The sequence below is a fragment of the Megascapheus bottae genome, chromosome 14 (genome assembly GCF_031878675.1).
Source record: "Megascapheus bottae isolate mThoBot1 chromosome 14, mThoBot2.hap1, whole genome shotgun sequence".
NCBI lineage: Eukaryota > Metazoa > Chordata > Mammalia > Rodentia > Geomyidae > Megascapheus > Megascapheus bottae.
Window position 1 is genome coordinate 29,365,416 of NC_143522.1, and position 20,668 is coordinate 29,386,083.

At 45.4% G+C, this 20,668-nt stretch overlaps 1 protein-coding gene across 1 annotated transcript in view; it reads left to right on the forward strand.

Moving 5' to 3' along the window:
* Yy1 (YY1 transcription factor) overlaps positions 1-14,149 on the forward strand; it is a 29,420-nt gene extending 15,271 nt beyond the window's left edge. The window contains exons 3-5 of the mRNA XM_090344824.1: positions 10,303-10,363; positions 11,948-12,106; positions 12,963-14,149. Of these exons, the coding sequence (XP_090200950.1) occupies positions 10,303-10,363; positions 11,948-12,106; positions 12,963-13,145 (403 nt within the window). The 3' untranslated portion in view covers positions 13,146-14,149. The remainder of the gene's footprint in view (positions 1-10,302; positions 10,364-11,947; positions 12,107-12,962) is intronic.
* Positions 14,150-20,668: the final 6,519 nt, after the last annotated feature.

Sequence of the window (20,668 nt, forward strand, 5' to 3'; positions counted from 1 at the left end):
TTTGTTCATTTTGCTGAAAACAGACTGGATTCCTATAGAAACTTTTGGGGGGGCAGCGGTCATGGGGCTTGAGCTTGGGGGCTTGGGCACTGCCCTGAGCTTTGCTGCTCATAGTGCACGACCACATTGAGTCACAAGGACATTTTCGGTTTTCTGCTGGGTAATTGGAGATAAGCGTCTTGTGGGCTTTCCTGCCCATGCTGGCTTTGAACCATAATTTTCATATTTCAGCTTCCTGGGTAGCTTGAGTTATATGTGTGATTTACCAGTACCCAGCTTTTTTTTAACTCGGCCTGAGCACTGTCTTTGGGCTTTCCCAAGGCTAATGCTCTAGCAGTTGACCATTTCCAGCTTTTTCTATGTGTGTAGTACTGAGGAATTGAACCCAGGTCTTCATACGTGCTAGGCAAGCACTCTACCACTAGGCCAAACTCCCAGCCCCATGCACATTTTGATTTAAGAAAAATTTTATCCCATTCTCCCCTTCTGTACTCAGAATTGAGTGAGGATGTATGTGGAGCTGAGGGATCAAGGGGCAGCACTGTACAGTGATTGGCATTTGGTTTGAGTTTTGATAGAGATGGACTTTTCTTGCAGGCCCCAGCAGCAGAACCATGAAAGGCATAGACTCCATGTACTGTTGCACCTGGGAGATAATTGGAGTAGAGGCACACTGGAATCGTGTCCATGGGTCCATGTTAGGCCAACATGTGTGGAATTGAATTAGTGTGCAGCTGCTAGAGCTTTTTAAACAGTGTGGAGGGAAGGGGCTGGGTGGTGAGAGCTTTCAGGTAGAAAGGATTACTATACAGCTAGATTGATGTCTCCTTCTAGGACCTGGGGTAGGACTATGAATAAGAGCAACTGGAAGCCTGAGGTAGAATGGTGGCAGTCATATAGAAAAGAAATTACAGGCAGTGGAGGGAAGATTTCGATGCAGATTGGTTGTGTGTTTGGTGGGTAGGAATAGGGCAGATAAGGAAAAAACAAAATAGTGAGTCTTCCCTCACTGGGTAACAGGGAAAATAGTTCTAGTTTGGGGGTTTCAGGGTAGGCAGTGAGAGTTGGAGATACTGAGAAGGCATGTAAATTATTTTACAGAAGCAGGGCAGTAGGAGACCAGAGAAGGTGCAGCACGCTGATAGTAGTAAAGGAGGTGCCAGGGGTCCAGGAAGAGAAGGATTTGCCCATTTATTGTGAAGTCTTTTCAGTGACAGGGTAGATGACGGAAGGAGAACTTTGAAGAGAGAGGTGCCCTTTGGGTAGTGAGCAGTACAAGTACTTGGATGTATATCAGTGACCCTTGGTCGTCTTGTTCACCCTTCCTGGAGAATGGGAGACTAGGATAATTTCCTGCTCTGCCTCGCCCTCGTATACTGAAAAGAAAATGCAGGATATGTGGCTATTGGGAAATGACTTGACCTCTCTGTGTCAGGGTTGTCTTAGAACATTCTTTGTAGGAAAAAGGCTTCTCTTGGAGACTGGGACCATAGAAGTATTCTTTTGTGACATTTCAAAAAAAACTTGCAGGGAGAAAGGCTGTCTCCAGAAGAATGGTAGACCTGAATGACATGCCTGATTCCAACAGATGACTAGAAGATGATATACACATTTTAAAATGTTTGTCTTGCTGGGAATGGAACCCAAGCGCTTGGGCATGCTAGTCAATCACTTTACCGCTGACCTATAGGCCCAGCTCATAAAGGTAGGATTCTTGATCCAGCCAAGCTTTCAGTCAACTACAAGTACAGAGCAACAGTTGCAGAAAACTAGTGAAGATTCTGTATTGTGCCTGTCCACTTTCTGAGGTGGTTACTTAAGGGCACAGCAGAGCAGGTTTAGAAGGCAGGAAGAAGACTTTGTAGGCAGAAAACTGAGGGGCAGCTGAAAAAGTTAGTGAAATTCCCATGTCAAGAAACCCCTTGGATTTCCCAGCTACAACAAGAAGCAAAGTAAGAGGATTGAGGTTCAGAGGGCCTCTTTTTCGTGGTACCTCTTAGGCGTTTGGCTGCATGAAGATGAAGCTGAGACTGGCACCAGTGTCTCACACCTATAATCCAACCTATTAGATTAAAATCTGGAAGTTCTCTGTTTGAAGCCAGCCTGAGCAGAAAACTTTGAGACTTCATTTCCAAAAATAACGGACACAAAGTTGGGCTTGGGGGTATGGCTCAAATGGTAGAGTGCCTGTGGAGCAAGCAAGTTGAGCAAATTTGAGGCCCTGAGTTCAAGCCCTGCTGGTGGTGAAATGAAGCGGAATATTCTTTCCAGCCACTGGCTGGAAGTTCACTGGAGTGGATGATGAACACAAGCTTGGTACTTTTTACGAGACGCCTGTGGCTATGAAGTTAATGTTACTGCTTTGGGTGAAGAATGGAAGGGTTGTGTGCTCCATATCAGTGGAGGGAAGGACAAGGTTCTTGGTCCATGGATGACTTGCCTACTGCTGGGAATAGACACTCAGGTTGCACTCTTAAGATCTGGAGAGAAGGGAAAGTGTTGAAGTTTCATTGTTGTTGCCAGTCTGATTGTTGTCAGCTTGATTATTGGTTCAAAGCGGGTTAGGAGAAAGAGAAAAGGATATTCCTGGAATGGCAGTTCTTGGGCCCCTAAAGAACTTAGAAAAATCTGCAAACTTCAATCTCCCTTTGAGAGGACGATGTTGGTCAATACCTAGTCAGAAAGTCTGAACAAAGAAGGTAAGAAACTCAGGACCAAAGTACTTAAGAATTGAGTGTATAGTTACTCCATGTGTCCTGCAGCACCGTCTAAAAAAATGAGGAAACCAAGGGTATAAAAGAAGCCAAAGTCAAATCTTTGAGTAACCAATAACCAACCCTAAATACATAAGTAAAATAAAAGGGCTGAGCACCACGGCTTCCAAGATGCCTAGCAAATGGGAGGCCCAGACCCTGAATTCAGAGCCCCAGTACTGCGGAAAGAAGAAAGGAAAGAAAGAAAGAAAGTTGACTAACTCTGAAAACAGAGAGAGTGGAGCTTTAAAACCTCAGCTAAGCTGGGCGCCATTTGGTGGCTCACGCTGTACTCCTAGTTACTCAGGAGGCTGAGATCTCAGAATCGCTGTTTAAAACCAATCCAGGCACGAAAATCTATGAGACTCTTACCTCCAGTTAACCACCAGAAAACTGGAAGTGGTGCTATGGCTCAAGTGGTAAATGGCTAGCTTTGAGCTGAAGAGCTCGGGGGACAGTGCCCAGGCCCAGAATTCAAGCCCCATGACTGACAAAAAAAAACAACAACAACAAAAGCTAAAACTAATAATTTTGATGGAGAGAGTGAGTTCATTGACCCAGCTCTAGGTAAGTCCTCACTTCAGTAATTGTGGCTATGCTGTTGAACTTGTAAAGTCATAAGTGTGATACAGTGTATATTGTAAGGCCAACATTTGGATAATCACATCACACTTCTGTAAGCAGCATTTATTTTTCTTTAATAATCAGCCTTGCACATTGCATCTTGTATCTAAGATAGGCTAGCACGTTGCTCATTTTGATGGCATATAAAAAGTAAAGTTGTGGGCACAAAGATGAATGGAGGACTGGAGAGGATGTTAACCTAGACACCCCTCTAATTGGGTAATGGTGGAAGAGGGAAGTACTTGAGCCTAGGTGCCTGTTTAAGAATATGAAAGCCTAAATGTGTGTAACAGTTGAACAGGACTTCCCAGAGGTCCCAGAGTTGGTGACTGGAACCCCAACAGTTGGAGACATGAAGTTTCAGTCTGATGGGTACTAAACCACATCTTCTCCACTGAACTTGTTTTTCTGGTCTCACATTTCCATCCGCCTCTGTTCTCTTTCCTGGAGTCACATTTGTTCTAGCCCTGAGTTTTCAAAAAGCCCATGGCAGAGCACTGGTTGGTTTTCTAGTGAAACTAACCAAAGGCTGTTTCAGTTTCCGTCACACTTCACCCATACTTTCCTCCTGTGAATAGAGATACAAGCTATAATGACATTCATTTGAAAGTCCTGCCCTTGGTGAGGTGGGCCTATATAGAGAGGGCACTTTATTTGTTCTTGGAAGTGAGTGTTTAGTAAATGTTTGGAAAAGTGATTGGTGAGTAGAACCTGGCAAGTTCTGTTGTTTGAAATAAGTATTTATGTGTATTTCATTAACTAATTAGATTTTTTAAAAATTAGAACTTTGAAAATATTTTCTAAGCCAGGCTTGGTGACCCTGCCTGTAATCTTAGCCCTTGGGAGGGTGAGACACAGGTGCTTTTTCAAGTTCAAGGCCAGCCTGGGCTACATGGTGAAGTCATGTCTCACAGAAACAAAGAATGGACTCATTTTAAACTTGGGCCCATGTAACATATGCCAATGGTAATAACAGCTGTCATTTCCCCAGGTGTGTAATGTTGACCATATTTGAATCCTGGCAGTTTTAAAATAGGAGCGGTGTACCTGTTTACAGAGTAAGAAACAAGAGGCCGAGAAGATGAGTGGTCTGCTCAAGGTCATGCATCTAGTAGGCGTCAACTCCAAGACACATCCATTCTGTCTTGTTTCATAGTGCCTGTGCTGTTGTCTTCAGTGTTTCTGGGTCCACAAAGTATGACAGTCAGTGACTGGATAGTTTGGGAATTTGGGAGGGTCCTGAGATACTCGCAAGTAGTGTTTGATTTTAGTATTTTAAAATTTCTAACCTCAGTGCTGTTTTGGGGAAATTTACCACTCAGTAGTGCAAAGTAGTGTACAAGGCTTCTGTTCAGATCTTCCATTGACTCCCGGAATCCAAATGCTTTGAAGTTTTTATTCTGTTATTAATTAGACTGCTAAGTAGTAGTGTATGTGCTGGGCTTGAATTCAGAGCCTCTCACTCCCACTTGAGCCACATCTGGCTTTTTGCTAGTTAATTGGAGATAAAAGTTTGACATATGTTTCTGTCCAGAATGGCTTCAAATCTTGATCCCCAGCTCTCAGCCTCCTGAGAAGCTAGTGTTACACATGTGAGCCACCAGCACCTGGTTTGTACATATTTTTGAAGATGGCAAATTTTATTTTTATTCTTTATTTTTTTTTGCAGGGGGTGAGGGACAGTCCTGGGGCTTAAACTCAGGACCTGGGACTGTCCTTGTGCTTCCTCAAGTCTAGCACTCTTACCACTTGAGCCACATCACCACTTCGAGCTTTTTTCTGTGTATGTGGAGGAATTGAACCCAGGGCTTCTGGGGGCTAATAAACTAGACTTGGAAATCCATGGTCAGCTTAAGCTAATAGTGTGTTCTAGGCTAGCCTGAGATGTAGAGTTAGATAATTTTGTGTGTGTGTATGTGTGTGTGTGTCATACATATACAGAGAGAGGGAGAGAGGAAAGAAATAGAAAAGGATAGGAGAAAATGAAAAGGCCACACTAGTGACTCTTACCTGTCATCTTAACTACTCAGGAGGCTGAGATCGGAAGATCTAGGTTCAAAGTCAGCTTAGGCAGGAATGTTTGAACCTTTTGACTTTTTTAGTGGTTAATTGAAGATAAAAGTATAGCAGTGGCCCAAGTGGCAGAGCAAAACGCTGAGAGACTGTGCCTAGGCCTGAGTTCATCCAAGGCCCAGGACCAGTACACACATTTTTTTTTCTCCCACTGAAAAATCTATCCTCTAAAAATGTAGAGCATTTTAGCAGGTTCATCAAATCTACTTCTCTCTCCACCCCTGCCCAAGGCCTGGGTGCTGGCCCTTAGCTTATTTTGCTGAAGGCTAGAACTCTACCACTTGAGCCACAGCACCACTTCCAGCTTTTTCTGCTTACGTGGCACTGAAGAATTGAACCCAGGTTTCATGCATGCTAGGCAAGCACTCTACCACTAAGCCACATTTTAAAATTACTAATACTTGAGAGAAATAGAAACCTTTCATGAATTACTGTTTCTTCCATTAATCTAATTCCAGGAGGTTCAGTGACACAAGCTTACGTGTTACTTTGAGCTTAGACCCAAACTCCAAGATATAGTAATATTTTATGGAAACAGAACCCTGTGCATAGCAAGTTCTTTTAAAAAAAAAAAAAAAAGCCAAAAAATGTCATAGCTGACATGTGGCTCATGCTTATGTCTGTGATCCTAGCTGCTCAGGAGGCTGGGGCCTGAGAATCCAGGTTCTCAGCCAGCCCGAGCAGGGAAGTCCATGAGACTCTTACTTTTAAGTTACTCAGCAAAACGCTGGAAGTAGAGCTGTGTGATTCAGGTAGTAGAGCTCCACCCTTGAGAAGAAAAAGCTAAGAGGCAGTATCCAGGCCCCAAGTTGAAACCCCAGTAAGTCTCTCTCTCTTCACAAACTACCTTGCTGGCTGATGTGGTAATGAGTATCTGTGTGGGGGGTAGGAGAGTGTTCTAAGAGATTAAAGTAGATGTCTGTGTGGTCTTCTTCATCTACACTGAGATAAGGGATGGTCCCAGGCCGTGGCCTGACCGGCCCCTGGTCATGAGTCAGGCTCTGTCATTTATAATGAAGAATGGCACTGTTAATCTTAACTGAGAGATGATAATCTTTTCTTTTTTTGCCAGTCGTGGGGCTCAAGGCTAATGTTCTACCACTTGAGCCAAAGCACCACTTCCAGCTTTTTTTTTCTATGTATGTGGTACCGAGGAATCAAATCCGGGTCTGCGTGCTTGCAAGGCAAGCACTAGGCCAAACTCCTGGCCCCGAAAGATAACCTTTCTTTTTTTTTTTTTTCCATACATTTATTTTATTAAGAAGATCATAATGAATACACAGTTACAGCAATCATGTTCCCTTTTACAATGTCATAAAAAGCAAGCTCTGTACCACAGTTTGTAAAGTATTCAATTTACCTCAAGTCCAAGCTGCATCTCCCTAAGACACTAACCTTTTGTAATAGGAGTGGTGGTAATGGCTACTGATGGCACATGCCTATAATCCTAGCTACTTAGGATCCCAGTTCAAAGCCAGCCCAGGCAGAAAAACCCTCCCTTGTCTACTCTCTTGGACTAACCACTCAAATTCAGAAGTGTAGCTGGGGCTCAACAGGGTACAGCACTAACCTTGCGCAAAAGAGCTCAGGGACAGCACCGGGCCCTGCGTTCAAGCCCCATGCCCAATCTCCCCCCCCCCCCCCCCAAAAAAAAAGTGATGGTAAATACTTTGTCAATATATAAGAAGCTGTAGTTTATTATGAGCCTTTGGGGAGAGGTATCAGATAGCAGATAAAGTTTCAGAGGTTTGAGCTTTAGTTTTTCTGGAAATTTCTTACCCTTTAGAATCTCTGACCCCTCTGCCATATATAGTTTTTAGGATATTTGGAGAGAAAGTTCTAACAGAAAAGCCAAAAGTTAAATTCAGTAGAAGTAGCAAGTGGATAAGTTAACAAATCAATCACTTCTACAGGGCTTCTCAGACTGCCCAAATGAATGAATTATTGGGAAGGAGGACCCTGTGTGCTCTGAAACTCCCAGCCAGATGCACACAGCAAGCCATCACTGTTACCAAAACAGTTCTTGCCAGAGCACACCTATACTCCTAGGTACTCTGGAGGCTGAAATCTGAAAACTGGGGTTCAAAAAGCCAGCTCAGGCAGAAAAGTCTGCTGATTTTATTTTTATTTATTTTGTTGTTGTTGTTGTGGGGCTTGAACTCTGGGCCTGGGCACTGTTGCTGAGTTTTCAGCTCTACCTCTTGAGCCCCAGTGTGTCACTTCCGGTTCTCTGGCGATTAAGTGGAGATAGAAGTCTAACGGACTTTCCTACCTAGGCTGGCTTCAAACCACAATCCTCAGAGATCTCCGCCTCCTAAGTAGCTAGGATTACAGGAGTGAGCCACTGGCACTGATTTCTGTGAAACTTTTTATCTAATAAACTACCTCCCATGAAAGCAGGAAGCAAGGCTGTGGCTCAAGTAGTAGTGCTAGCCTTCAGCAAAAAAGATACGGGATAGCATACTCATAAAAAGTCCTTTTAGGGCGGGGAGTTTGGCCTAGTGGTTAAAGTGCTTGCCTAGCATGCACGAAGACCCAGGTTCGATTCCTTGGTACCACATACATAGAAAAAAGCTGGAAGTGGTGCTGAGGCTCAAGTGGTAGAGCTCTAGCCTTGAGAAAGTCCAAGGACAGTGCTCAGGCCCTGAGCTCAAGCCCAGGACTGGCAAAAAATAAAAAATAAAAATAAAAGTCCTTTTAAAAACTGACTTCTTAGGCCAGGAGTGTGGCCTAGTGGTAGAGCGCTTGCCTAGCATGCACGAAGCCCTGAGTTCAATTCCTCAGTACTACATACACAGAAAAGGCTAGAAGTGGAGCTGGATGCGGTGCCTCAAGCCTATAATCTTAGCTACTCAGGAGACTGAGATCTGAGGATGACTGTTCAAAGCCAGCCCGGGCACTAAAAAGTCCTAAAATGTCTGTGAGACTCTTCTCTTCAATCACCAGAAAACCGGAAGTGGTGCTGTGGCTTAATAGGTAGGGTGGTAGCCTTGAACTGAAGAGCTCAGGGACAACACCCAGACTAAGGTGTAGGGCAGTAGCCTTGAGCCAAAGAGCTCAGAGATAACACCCAAGTCCAGAGTTCATGACCAACAAAAAGGAAAAAAAGTGCTGGAAATAGTGCTGTGGCTCAAATGATAAGAGTGGTAGCCTGACACAGCTCAAGCCTGACACAGCTCAAGAGCAGGGCCCAGCCTGAGTTCAAGCCCAGGGACTGGCAACAAAAGAAAATCTCTTCAGACTACCAAAAGTGATCTGATAAGAAAAAGTCTGTTCATTCCCACATATTCACTGTTTTCTCCAAAGTAGCATTTGATGGTTTTCTGTGTTTCCTTTGAGATTTCTTTTCCTGTACATTGATGTAAATACTGTTTACAGAGTGTTCTGTACACTTTTTTTTTTTTTTGGCCAGTCCTGGAGCTTGAACTCAGGGCCTGAGCACTGTCCTTGGGCTTTTTCCTCAAGTATGTGGCCCTGTTCACGTTTTTATAATGCCATTAAAGATCATTTAATTACAATGGTGACTGTTTTTGTGTTCTAAGCAGTTGTGTAGAGGGGGTTTTTTGTTGCTTTTTTTGCCAGTCCTGGGCACTATCCTTGAGCATTCTCAAGCCACAGCACTACTTTTTGCTTTTTCTGTATATGTGGTTCCAAGGAGTCGAACCCAGGGCTTCATGCATGTGAGGCAAGCATTCTACCACTAGGCCACACTCCCAGCCCTTATTTTTGCTTGTCTTTTGTTTTATCTTTTTATTATTTATCTTAGTGGCACTAGGATTTGAACTTTGAGCCTTGTAGTTAGCTTTCTACCATTTGAGCCACACCTCCAGCCTTTCTTTTTGCTAGTTGTTTTGGAGAAAGAATCTAGTAAAGTTTTCTGCTTAGCTTACTTCAAACCATGATCTTCCAAATCCTAACTATTTGAGTAGCCAGGACTGCAGGCGTGATCCACCAGTGCCTGCCACCACTTGTCTTGTTCCCTTTCAGAAAGTACCTTTGCCATCTCAGCAGCTGCTTTTGATAGGTACTTTGCTCTGCCTGGCAGTGGAAGAGCCTGGTCTATGAGTTTGTGGGCTATAGATTTTTGTACTTTATTTTTTTAAGGGTTTAGAAGAAAGAACAAGTTGTGAGGCTTTTTTGGGGGAAGGGAGGGGTGCAGTCCTGGACTTGAACTCGGAGCCTGGGCACTGTGTTGGGCCTTCTCAATGCTAGCATTCTACCACTTTAGCCACAGCAGCAGCACTTCTGGCCTTTTCTGGGTATGTGGTTTTCATGCTAGGCAAGCACTCTACCCCTGTTCCTTTTGGCTGGTCATGGGGTTTGAACTTTGGGCCAGGGCACATGTCCCTGAGCTCTTCTGCTCAGGGCTGACACTCTACCACTTGAGCTACAGCTCCACTTCTAGCTTTTTTTTTTTTTTGTGGTTAATTGGAGATAAAAGTCTCAGTCTTCCTTCCTAGACTGGTTTTGAACCATGATCCTTAGATCTTAGCCTCCTGAGTAGCTAGGATTACAGATACGAGCACCAACTGGCAAAATGCAAGTATTTGAACCACCCAGCTCAGAGTGCTATTCTGAGGTGCAGCTCACTGGCTGTGACCTACAGATAGCAGCGTGACCTTTCCGAGCAGCACCCCCCGTTATGGGGAAGGCAGAGGAGTGTGCCTGGCAGCCATCAGTGCCGGGCTTGTATGTGCAGCCTGGCCCTCTCCTCACGGGAACAGACTGAGCTTAGCATTGGTACCTATAAGGAGATATTTCAGGGACTATTGATTTATACCAGTTGAGTGTACCCAGTCCTACAAATCTGTCTGTCTGTCTCTTTCTCTCTCTCTCTTTTTTTTTTGATAAGAATGAAGCCAAGAAAAATTAAAGAAGATGATGCTCCAAGAACAATAGCTTGCCCTCATAAAGTAAGTAATGCTAGGGGGAAAGTGTTGATTAATCTGTTAATGGAGTTATAGAGAGTTTATAAGATTTGCGCTTCTAGTTCCACTTTTAAGTTGCAATAATACAGTGAGGAACTATATCACCTTGTATTTCTTAAGCTGAAGTTGGTTGTTCAGTACAGGACACTTAGTGGGTCTACTGTAAGGAGCCTATAGTTTTAGTATATATATTAACTGACTCTGCTATGTTAGGATTTAGTTCTCTTTTGGACACAGACCTCAGTAGTGTACGACTGAAGTTCGGAAATTAGTTTGGATATTGATAAAATGAGGCAAATAGTTTCTAATTTCCTTTATAATTTTCTTATTTGCCTTGTAAATTGTGTTACTAGAATGGTGCTTAAATGTTTTCAAATGTAACTTGTCTTTCAAATGAAAGTTCGTGGGAAGTATTGCTTGGGGTCTATTTACAAGCTCTCATTGACTACTAAACCCAGAAGAGAAGTAAGCTATCAAATAGATCCAGAGAGACAAAAGAAGACAAAATTATGAATGGAATAAGAATTTCTAAAACATCAACAATTGGAGGATAAGTCTGGAGCTGCCTCTCTTGAAGACCAGGCACTCCTGCTTTAAAAAAAAAAAATCCTTTTTAATACTGTTAATGTGGGGCGGGGCAAGAACAAGCTTATTTCCCTGGGGATCAAAAATGGCATTTGAAAACAGTTAAGCCCTCAGTGCCCATTATCTCTTTAGCTTCTCTGTATACTTCTGAAGTTCCATTTTCTAAATGGAAGTAGAACCGAGAGGTCAAGGTGACCAAACTGGCTCTCCCCTCCCTTTTGCCTGTGAAGCTGTCTAGTGGTGGCCTGTGCTGTCCTTCTGTCATGCTGTCTCACCATTCCCCATTCCCTCCATCATGGGCAACAACTGCAGAAGAAATTGTAGAGGACATGCTGCCCTTGGCCCACCTCCACCTCCTCCCCTCGCTGGTATCGCTTTGCCTGCCTCTGCCTTTTCCCAGTGTCTCACCAAATAAATTTCTTCTGTAGTTGCCATTCCTTGGAGACCCTCTTGCTTCTTTCTCTGTCAAGAAGGGGAAAGAGGCAAAGAGAGAAGAGGGAACAGTAGGCGATGGAGAGTGACAGCCCATTGTCGCAGCACAGAATATGGGGCCCACCAAAGGTAGTGGTGGACTACCGTCATTTTAACTCCGTTCATTTCTCAGTGCTTCTGTTACTTCATCTGGGGGTGTAGCTGGGTGAGGCAGCTGTGGTGTAGCTGGAAGCCGGGGTGCTGGGTTCTACTCCCGGCATGGCTACTACTAGTAGTGTGACCTTGGGCAAGTCTACTTCAAGATGTCTCTAAGCCTCAGTTTCCTCATCTGTAAAACACGGGTTTGCAGTAAATGACAAGGCCTTTCTCAGCTGTCTGTTTTTTTTGTCTTAAATAACTTACTGTTCTGTAATGCTAAGTGGGGGCTAATGAGAGAGAGGGGTGGGGGAGGTCATTTTGTTCTAGCTAACATGTCAGTGAAGGCTGTTGAGTGGTTGAGGCCTTACTTACCGCCTGCAGTGTGAACCACTAAGCTTCTTTCTCTGTTTCAAGGGCTGCACAAAGATGTTCAGGGATAACTCTGCTATGAGAAAACATCTGCACACCCACGGCCCCCGAGTCCACGTCTGTGCAGAGTGTGGCAAAGCTTTCGTTGAGAGCTCAAAGCTAAAACGGCACCAACTGGTTCATACTGGAGAGAAGCCCTTTCAGGTAGAGCCAGTTTCTTCTCCCTCACACCGCTTTGCTGTCCTGTCCCCATGGTGCAGGCTAGCTGTGCTAAGTGGCACGTGACAATGCAGAAGCCACAGCCAGTGTGTGGGGCACCAGCTTGTGGTCTGTGATGACGCGCCGCGGGCCTGCCCTGGCCTGGCTCCCGGTGGTATGCTGTCCTGTGGGTGGTGTTTATGGAGAAACTGGATTGTTTGAGAGCAAGCCCACAGAAAACTTCCAGTGCATTCACAAGGGTGCGAAAGAAGGCCTTGTCCGATTGATTGGTTGATTAGTAGTCAGTTTTATAGAGAATACATAATACTTTGTCTTCTTTTCAGAAGCCCATAGATAGGTTAATGAACGGCTGTGTGGCTAATAAATTTAACATGACCCCAGAACACTTTTGTGATTATTTGTATTTCACAGAGGTACACGGGTAGTAACTTGACACACATGGCAATTCTGGCCATTTTGCCACCGTATGCAGAGTTAGAGATCCCTGCCAACTAATTTTAGAATCTATGTGGAATGTTGTGCCAAGGCAGAAAGGAAAGTGTGTAGGGTAAAAGAAATGGGCCCTGCCAGGAACGTGACCTAGTGGTAGCGTACTTACCTAGCATGCACAAAGACCTGGATTCGATTCCTTGGTACCACATACACAGAAAAAGATGGAACTGAAGCTGTGGCTCAAATGGTAGAGCACTAGCGAGCGTCCAAGGATAATGTCCTGGCCCCGAGTTTAAAGTCCCAGGACTAGCAAAAAAGAAATGGGCCCTGTCCATCATCGCAGTGAACCACCAAATCCTGGGTGAGGGCATGCTTGCTGAGTGGTTGACGTCTAATCTTTCCTCGACAGTGCACATTTGAAGGCTGCGGGAAACGCTTTTCACTGGACTTCAATTTACGCACGCATGTGCGAATCCACACCGGAGACAGGCCCTATGTGTGCCCCTTCGATGGTTGTAATAAGAAATTTGCTCAGTCAACTAACCTGAAATCTCACATCTTAACACATGCTAAAGCCAAAAACAACCAGTGAAAAGAGAGGAGACCCTTCTCGCCGGTGGGAAGCATCTTCAGGAGTGATTGGGAATCCACACACTTCTCCTTTGTATATTATTTCTAGGAAGAATTTTAAAAATGAATCCTACACACCTAAGGGACATGTTTTGATAAAGTAGTAAAAATTAAAAAAAAAACTTTAATAAGATGACATTGCTAAGATGCTCTATCTTGCTCTGTAATCTCGTTTCAAAAACACGGTGTTTTTGTAAAGTGGTCCCAGCAGGAGGACAATTCATGAACTTCGCATCAAAAGACAATTCTTTATACAACAGTGCTAAAAATGGGACTTCTTTTCACATTCTTATAAATATGAAGCTCACCTGTTGCTTACAATTTTTTTAATTTTGTATTTTCTAAGTGTGCATATTGTACACTTTTTGGGGATATGCTTAGTAATGCTACGTGTGATTTTTCTGGAGGTTGATAACTTTGCTTGCGGTAGATTTTCTTTAAAAGAATGGGCAGTTACATGCATACTTCAAAAGTATTTTTCCTGTACAAAAAAAAAAGTTATATAGGTTTTTGTTTGCTATCTTAATTTTGGTTGTATTCTTTGATGTTAACACATTTTGTATAATTGTATCGTATAGCTGTATTGAATCATGTAGTATCAAATATTAGATGTGATTTAATAGTGTTAATCAATTTAAACCCATTTTAGTCACCTTTTTTTTCCAAAAAAAAAAAAATACTGCCAGATGCTGATGTTCAGTGTAATTTCTTTGCCTGTTCAGTTACAGAAAGTGGTGCTCAGTTGTAGAATGTATTGTACCTTTTACCACCTGACGTGTGCATCCGTGTAACAGAAAGGGCAACAATAAACTAGCGGTCCTACAGAGAGAACATGGCAGAAGAAGATCTGTAAGCACAGTCTTATTTTCTTTTATTGTCCAAAATACTTAAAATTCTTGAGCCTCCCAGAAATTGGAAGCTTAAATAAAGCAACTCAAGTTTCCTTTATTTTGCACTCAATTACAATGACTTGTGATTAACTTGATGCATGGATCTATCCTAATCCTCCTACATATTCTGATTAAAAGATTGGTAACAGATATCCCTAGTTAAAAAACTACCTCAGAGCACCCCAGATTGGCCCGTGGGTGGTGGGGTTGCCCACCCAGTGAGTGGGGATGACACACTGTGCCAGACCGAAGCCTTCTGAAGGTAAGGCAGTCACTGGCAATGGGTGCGCCGAGGAAAATCCAGGCCTCTCTTTCCATCACTCAGTCTGCCCACAAAGGCAGCCCCAGTGGCTTATCCAACAGGAAACATGGTTATTGAAATTCAGAGCCTCTTTCAAAAGAATTCTGTCTAGTGAAATCTTTATTAAATGCTAGCAAAAAGTGGCCGTTGTAGCAGTACCTTGATTTCCATGCTTGTAGGTGGACTTGAGTACAGATTGGCAAGGTGATTCGATTACTAGAGAATTGTACTCAGTGAGTACTTATGTCTCATGTTGTGACCTCTTCAATGTATAATTTTTGAATTTTACTTAATATCAGAATATCAGACTTGTTAAATATTTTATAAACTGCCATCATACAGCAAAATCCCATTTAGTCCAACTGCAGACATAGTGTGATGTATGTCTTTTTGTGATACATTCTTGACTCTGCAAGGTAAATGGCAAACTAGCTAATATCAGGTGTATTTATAGAGTGGCCAGGACACCATTTGGTCAGATAGGGTCCTACAGCTCACTTAACCAGGCAGGCTGGTGACAGGCCCCTGGGCTCTGTGGGATTTTGAAGTGCCTTCTGAATTAAGTGAAAAATGTAACTCCAGACGTGTAGTTTTATTTGTCCAGAATCTGGTGTCTGTTGAGTAGTTGGATGGAACTGAGTTTATCAGGATGATACACTAGACCTTGCTGTCTCTGGCAGTCAGGGTGGATGGACACAAGGCCATGGTGGAGCCCTTTCAAGCTGACTGTCCTGGGCGACTCCTTTCCAGACCCGCCTGGGCAGAGCCTCCCATTTGGTGCCCTGGTCAGCGCCCATGCCTTTGCTCCTCTTCCCGCCCCACCCCCACTGTGGCCATGCCGCTGTGCCACTCGAATTGGTGGCTGTGGCAGGAGTCTGGAGCCACAGCACCCTCACCCAGCTTTGTGCCGCATTCTAGCTTGGCCCTGGCACTGTCCTCAGGACCCTTCCCCGGGGTCCCACAACAGAGCTGGGGAAGCCCAGCCGCTGGCCCTGAGTGTCCTGTTCCCCTCAGGAGCCATGCCCCTATGGGGAATGAGGCCCCTCCTCCTCTGTGCCTTGATGCCTCCGGGGGCCACACACCCCGGGTCGTCTCCCCTTCCGTCTGAGTAGAATTGTCGCCACTCTCCTTGCCCCTGTATGTTTACGTCTTTCTCTGAGTCTGCACTTCTGTAAGAAAATTAGGGATTTAAATAAAACTTCATGTGCGGTTCCTTTGTTGACCTGGTGCCCTGAAACTTCACAGCAGTAGTGTAGGAAGCTAGTAAAACAATGTAAAGACTAGAGGTAATTCATGACATTGGGTTCGACTTAAGCCCATTTGCTTGTTAGACTTGATAATTTTGTTAATTTTGTTAAAGATTAATTTACTAAAATTTGAAATGGTGTTCTACTAGTTCATTGTCTTTAATCTGATTTATATGTAATATGGATAGACATATTTTCTTACATCCAAGCAGAAATAAGTGCATGTTTCTAGCATATGTAACATTGAGAGAGGAAAAGGAAAAAAAAAAAAAACTCCAGAGGATAAGTTTACACTTAACAAGATATTGTTTTCTATTTTTGAATTTCCTATTATTTCCCCCTCTTTGATAGTGAGGTGGGGGGCATGATATTTGTATAAAGACCTGTCGCCCTAGAGTGACATTTATTTTCCAAGGTGACACTGAGCTCATGCTGTTTTCATACAGTGTCTGTGCTTTGCCTGGGCTCAAGGCCTGGGGAGTTGAGAAAAATCAAGATTTTCGTTTGTTTGGTTTTCGCATAGTTTCTTCGTCAAGTCACTTCTTCTGGTCATTTGAGAGTAAGGATCTTGAAGCCGTGTGCGTGCTGCTCCTGCTCAGCAGAGTCCTGTCGAGTTCCTATCTTCACAGAGATGAGAATCATCTGCTCTGCATTCACAGAGCTCACCTGTGCCAGTGACCGTACCTCATTGCTGGCCAGTTAGAGTTTATGTTCATGGCCCTTGAAATAAACGAGCTGGTTTTATCCGTCTCCACTACCAGCAGCTAGATCTGATCGGGCACAGGACATCTGAGATCCTCCCTAAAGACAGGTCAGAGAGGGCCCAGCTGAGTTCTCCCTGGACTCACGTAACCTGGTGACCATGCCGAGAGGCCTCAACTTGTCTTAGTTACTCTCTGGCTGCTGAAGTTAGGTCCTTGCCAGGCACTGTGTTGCTTTGCTGCACGCTGGGCATTAGGGTAACTCAGCACCTCCCCTGCATTCTGAGGCCCTGGAGAACTGGGCAGGTGCTTTTCATGCAAACTCAACTCTTGAGTGTTGGTGACTCTGGCCCTGTACTTGGCAGTGAGCTCTGCAGAGAAGGGAAGGTTGGTCTCAGCCTCCAGAATGAATGGCTGGCTAGAGCTCATTCACACCAGATGACTGACCTTGGACTTGTTGCTGCTCAGGTTGTGCTCAGCTGCTTTAGTTGTTTGAGAATGGCTTAAGTGCAGGTCCGTCGGGCATGCAGCATCAGCTAGAGACATCCCACATCCTCCCGGGGCCTGAAGAGTCAGTGAGGGTGCCAGGAAGCTATTTGAAGTTGGGGCAGTGCCCTGGTTTGATAGGAGCAGTGGGTGACAGATGTGAGAACAAACACCACACACTCCCTTTATAAAAGCAAGAGGGAGTGCTGGCACTGTACATTGGCATGAAGTCACTGGGCACGAGGTGTGAGCTGCTGCATAGGGTTTGTGGCTAGCCTGGACCCTTGGCCCCACATTCCAGGCCTGTGTGTGGCACAACTGCTTTCGTCTCCAACTTTGTGCTTGGTCTTCCACAAAGTGATGAGATAAATGGGTATACCTTTTCCTTAAGGACCCCGAGGACACCCTAGAACAGCATGGGGCCTTGGGGCAGATAGCTGGCTTTGCTGGATCGGCTGCGCCTGCACCGTGGAGGGGAGACGACGGGTACCCATGAGAGTCACCTCTTCCTACAACGCCAGCAGCTGTCAGGCTGTTAACCTACAGATGATGTGGAAATTTCTGTTGTATTCACTTCATTTTTTTTGTAAACTTGTGTAGGCGCTGGCCGGGGGACTTAGCATTATGTCTCATGTACATCTTTTCAAGTGGTTTTTGTTTTTTTTGTTTTTGGTTTTGGGTTTTTTTGTTTTTTTGTTTTTTTGTTTTTGCTGTTTCTGGAATTGTCCTTGATTTTCTCCTTAGCTCATAGATCATAGACGCAGACATATTATAGTATTTAAGGCACCTGCATCAAGCATCGGATGGCTTTGCATCCAGAAAAACATTGATAACTCAGTCTGAAGCACTAAGCATGTGTAACATGGCTCTATAAAGTATAATAAATGCATAATGTTAAGCTTTTGAATGCCTATGATTCTTGTGTGTTGCTCAATTTGCCTGATTCATTGCACATTCAGCCTGAAGTTCCCATCTGAGGTAAGGATTCCCAAGTTCCCTGGGCCAGATTCTTGAGGCCTCCCTGCTCACAGCAGATGTGCTCATAGTTCTGTCCCACTGGCAAGACTTGCTTCCTCATGTGACTTGTGCCTCCTGTGGGGCTTTTCAAAATCGGGAGTTCTTACAGTTACCTTCTCTGCTTTCCAGAAAGTACAGCCAAAAGAGACTCCTATGCAGCTGGGTGTGGAAACACCAGTGTGGGCCCCAAGCACTCCAGAGCTAGGGAGGAAAGCTTACAAGCTCGGATGTACTCATAAAACTTGGTAAAATAGACCAAAAGTTGCTTAAGATTTAGCCAGAGATCGGATGTAGTACACACTTTTCTCCCCTGACTGGGGCCCTGGAATCTAGGTTTCAGGGGAACAGGTTACCCTTTTCTAGTACTTGTGCTCATAAATGTGGCTGCTGGCACAATGTTGCTGAGGCGGCAAGACCCCAGACCCCTGGGAAACTGGAACTGAAGGTCATAGGAGGCTCAGAGAGCAGCCCGAGTGAATACCCACGCATTCATCCCCGGGTTGTGGAGGGAAGGCCTAGGGCCTCTTCATCTTTGTCCCCAGATAAACACAGCCAGTACTTAGCACTTCCTGGGCCACAGTGTACTAGCTGCCCAGGGCCTTCTTAGTCCCTGTGAATCTGCCATCTTTTTCCCCATTCATCAGAGCAATTGGAGCATTATCACCGTGAAGGAACAGGCCTAGAAGCTTGCTTGCAAGAGACCAGACAGCTAAGGTTCTAAGTCCGGGCCTCGGTTGCATTGCTGGGACCCCGTTTGCTTGTTTTTGCCTGCGTGACCTGATTCCAGTCTGTGTTCAGAGAAGCCCTGGCTAGTCTTCGCTTGTGGAGACCTGAGCCTTGCGCTGCCCACTGGGCACCTCTGCTGCAGAGTGATGTGCCTCCTGGCCTCCTTTCCTGCCTCCCCAGTGGCCGCCCCTCTCTCCCTCTTTCTGTTCTTTATTTCCAAAGCTTCCCAGACTGGAGTTCCCAGATTCACTCATTCCTGAGAGGTTTAACCATCAGGTACTAAAGGCTCGGCCCTAATGTCACCTGGGTCACACCTAAAAAAGACCTGAAAGATTAGGGTCAAGTGTGATGCGTGAAAGAGACTTAGGAGCAGGGAGCTGGGCAGGAGCTGCAGGGCAGGCCTGGCACAGGCAGCTGAACCAAGTCTGGGGGGAGGGCGTGCACTGCCAAGCAGCAGCGGTTCCCACAGATGGGGGAGCAGTGTGCACTGTAGGGGTACCCTCCGCCCAGGAGCTGCAGGATCCGGGATCTGTTCTGGACACCCCTCAGCCCATGGAGAGGAAGGGACCAGCGAGGCACTGCTGTGAAGGAGTGCTCCCGGAGCACTGTCTTGCACCTGAGCAATGTTAAAAGTTGAGAAGTGGTTTGGCAGGGGGGTGGGGGTGAGGGAGGAGGTCTGAGGAAAGAAGCCCTGGCCCTGTGCTGCTGTCCATGGTTGTAGAACTGCCCAGCATTGGAGTGTGCTTCTGCCACATGGGGGGAAGAGGAAGGGGGCGCACGCACAGGTGCGTGTTTGTTTAATTCGGGGTGCCTAGTGTGGCCCAACCATAAACTCTTCTTGTTTTTGTTTTTTGTGGGTCATAGGGCTTGAACTCGGCTTGGGCTGCCCTTGAGCCAAGCCCCACTTCCCATTTTCTAGAGGTTAATTGGAGATAAGAGTCTCAGGTCCTTTTGTGCCCGGGCTGGCTTTGAACCTTGATCCTCAGATCTCAGCCTCCTGAGTAGCTAGGATGACAGGCGTGAGCCACTGCACCCGACCCACAAACTCACTCTTGAACTCATCTTCCTGCCTCAGACTTCCAAGTCCTGGGAGTTTAGATGGGCCCCACCACTCCAAGCTTCAGTCTGAGCTTCTGATAGGAAAGAAGGGAAACTAGGTGCCCAAGGCTCACTCCTGGAATCCCAGCTACTCAACAGGCTGAGATCTGAGAATCATAGTTCAAAGCCAGCCTGGGCAGGAAAGTCTGCAAGACTCCTATCTCCAGTGAACCACCAGAAAACCAGAAGTTGAACAGTGGCTCAAAATGCTAGACACTAGCTTTGAGTGGATAAAGCTCAGGGGCAGCAGCCAGGACCTGAGTTTAAGCTCCAGGACCAGCCAAAAAGAAGAGGAAGGAAGCTGGGAACGTTAGATGCAAGACTGATGGCCAGGGTAGGCCAAGACACAGCTGTATGATCCGGGGCTGTAGCCCTCTCCAGACTCATTCCCCTCCCTGACTTCACACACACACACACAAAACCCTCCTGACGTTCCTACCTCCACCTCAGACCTGGGCTATGTGTGTTCCCTTACCTACAGCCTTGCCTGCCCCCTGGCCCAGCCAGCTGCTGCTCTTCCTGAGATGACTCAGCTCAAACATCTAGTAACTCTCAGACTCAACACATCAAGGAGCACTGGCATGACGAATGCAGCTGTTAAGAGGCATGTGGTAAGGAAGAACCAGAAACCCAAATCGGGCACTGGTGGCTTGTCCCTGTCATGCCAGCTACTTTGGAGGCTGAGATCGAAGAATTGCATTTCAAAACCTGTCTGAGCAGGAAAGTCGGTGAGAGTTCTCTCCACTAATTAAAAAAAAAAAGCCAGAAATGGAGCTGTGGGCTCAAGTAAGAGTGCAAGCCTTGAGCAAAGTAGCTCAGAGACAGTACCCAGGCCCTGAGAGTCACCCCCTCCCCCCAACACACACTAGAATTCCAGGGTCTTTGGCCATGTTTTCATGTGGTCAGACTGGAGTATGGTTGGGCCTTTAATCCAATTCATAGCTATTAGCCTCAGAAAAAAGAGAGGAAGACACCTCTCTCACAGGGGGGAAGGCCCCATGAGGACAGGCAGGGGCTGG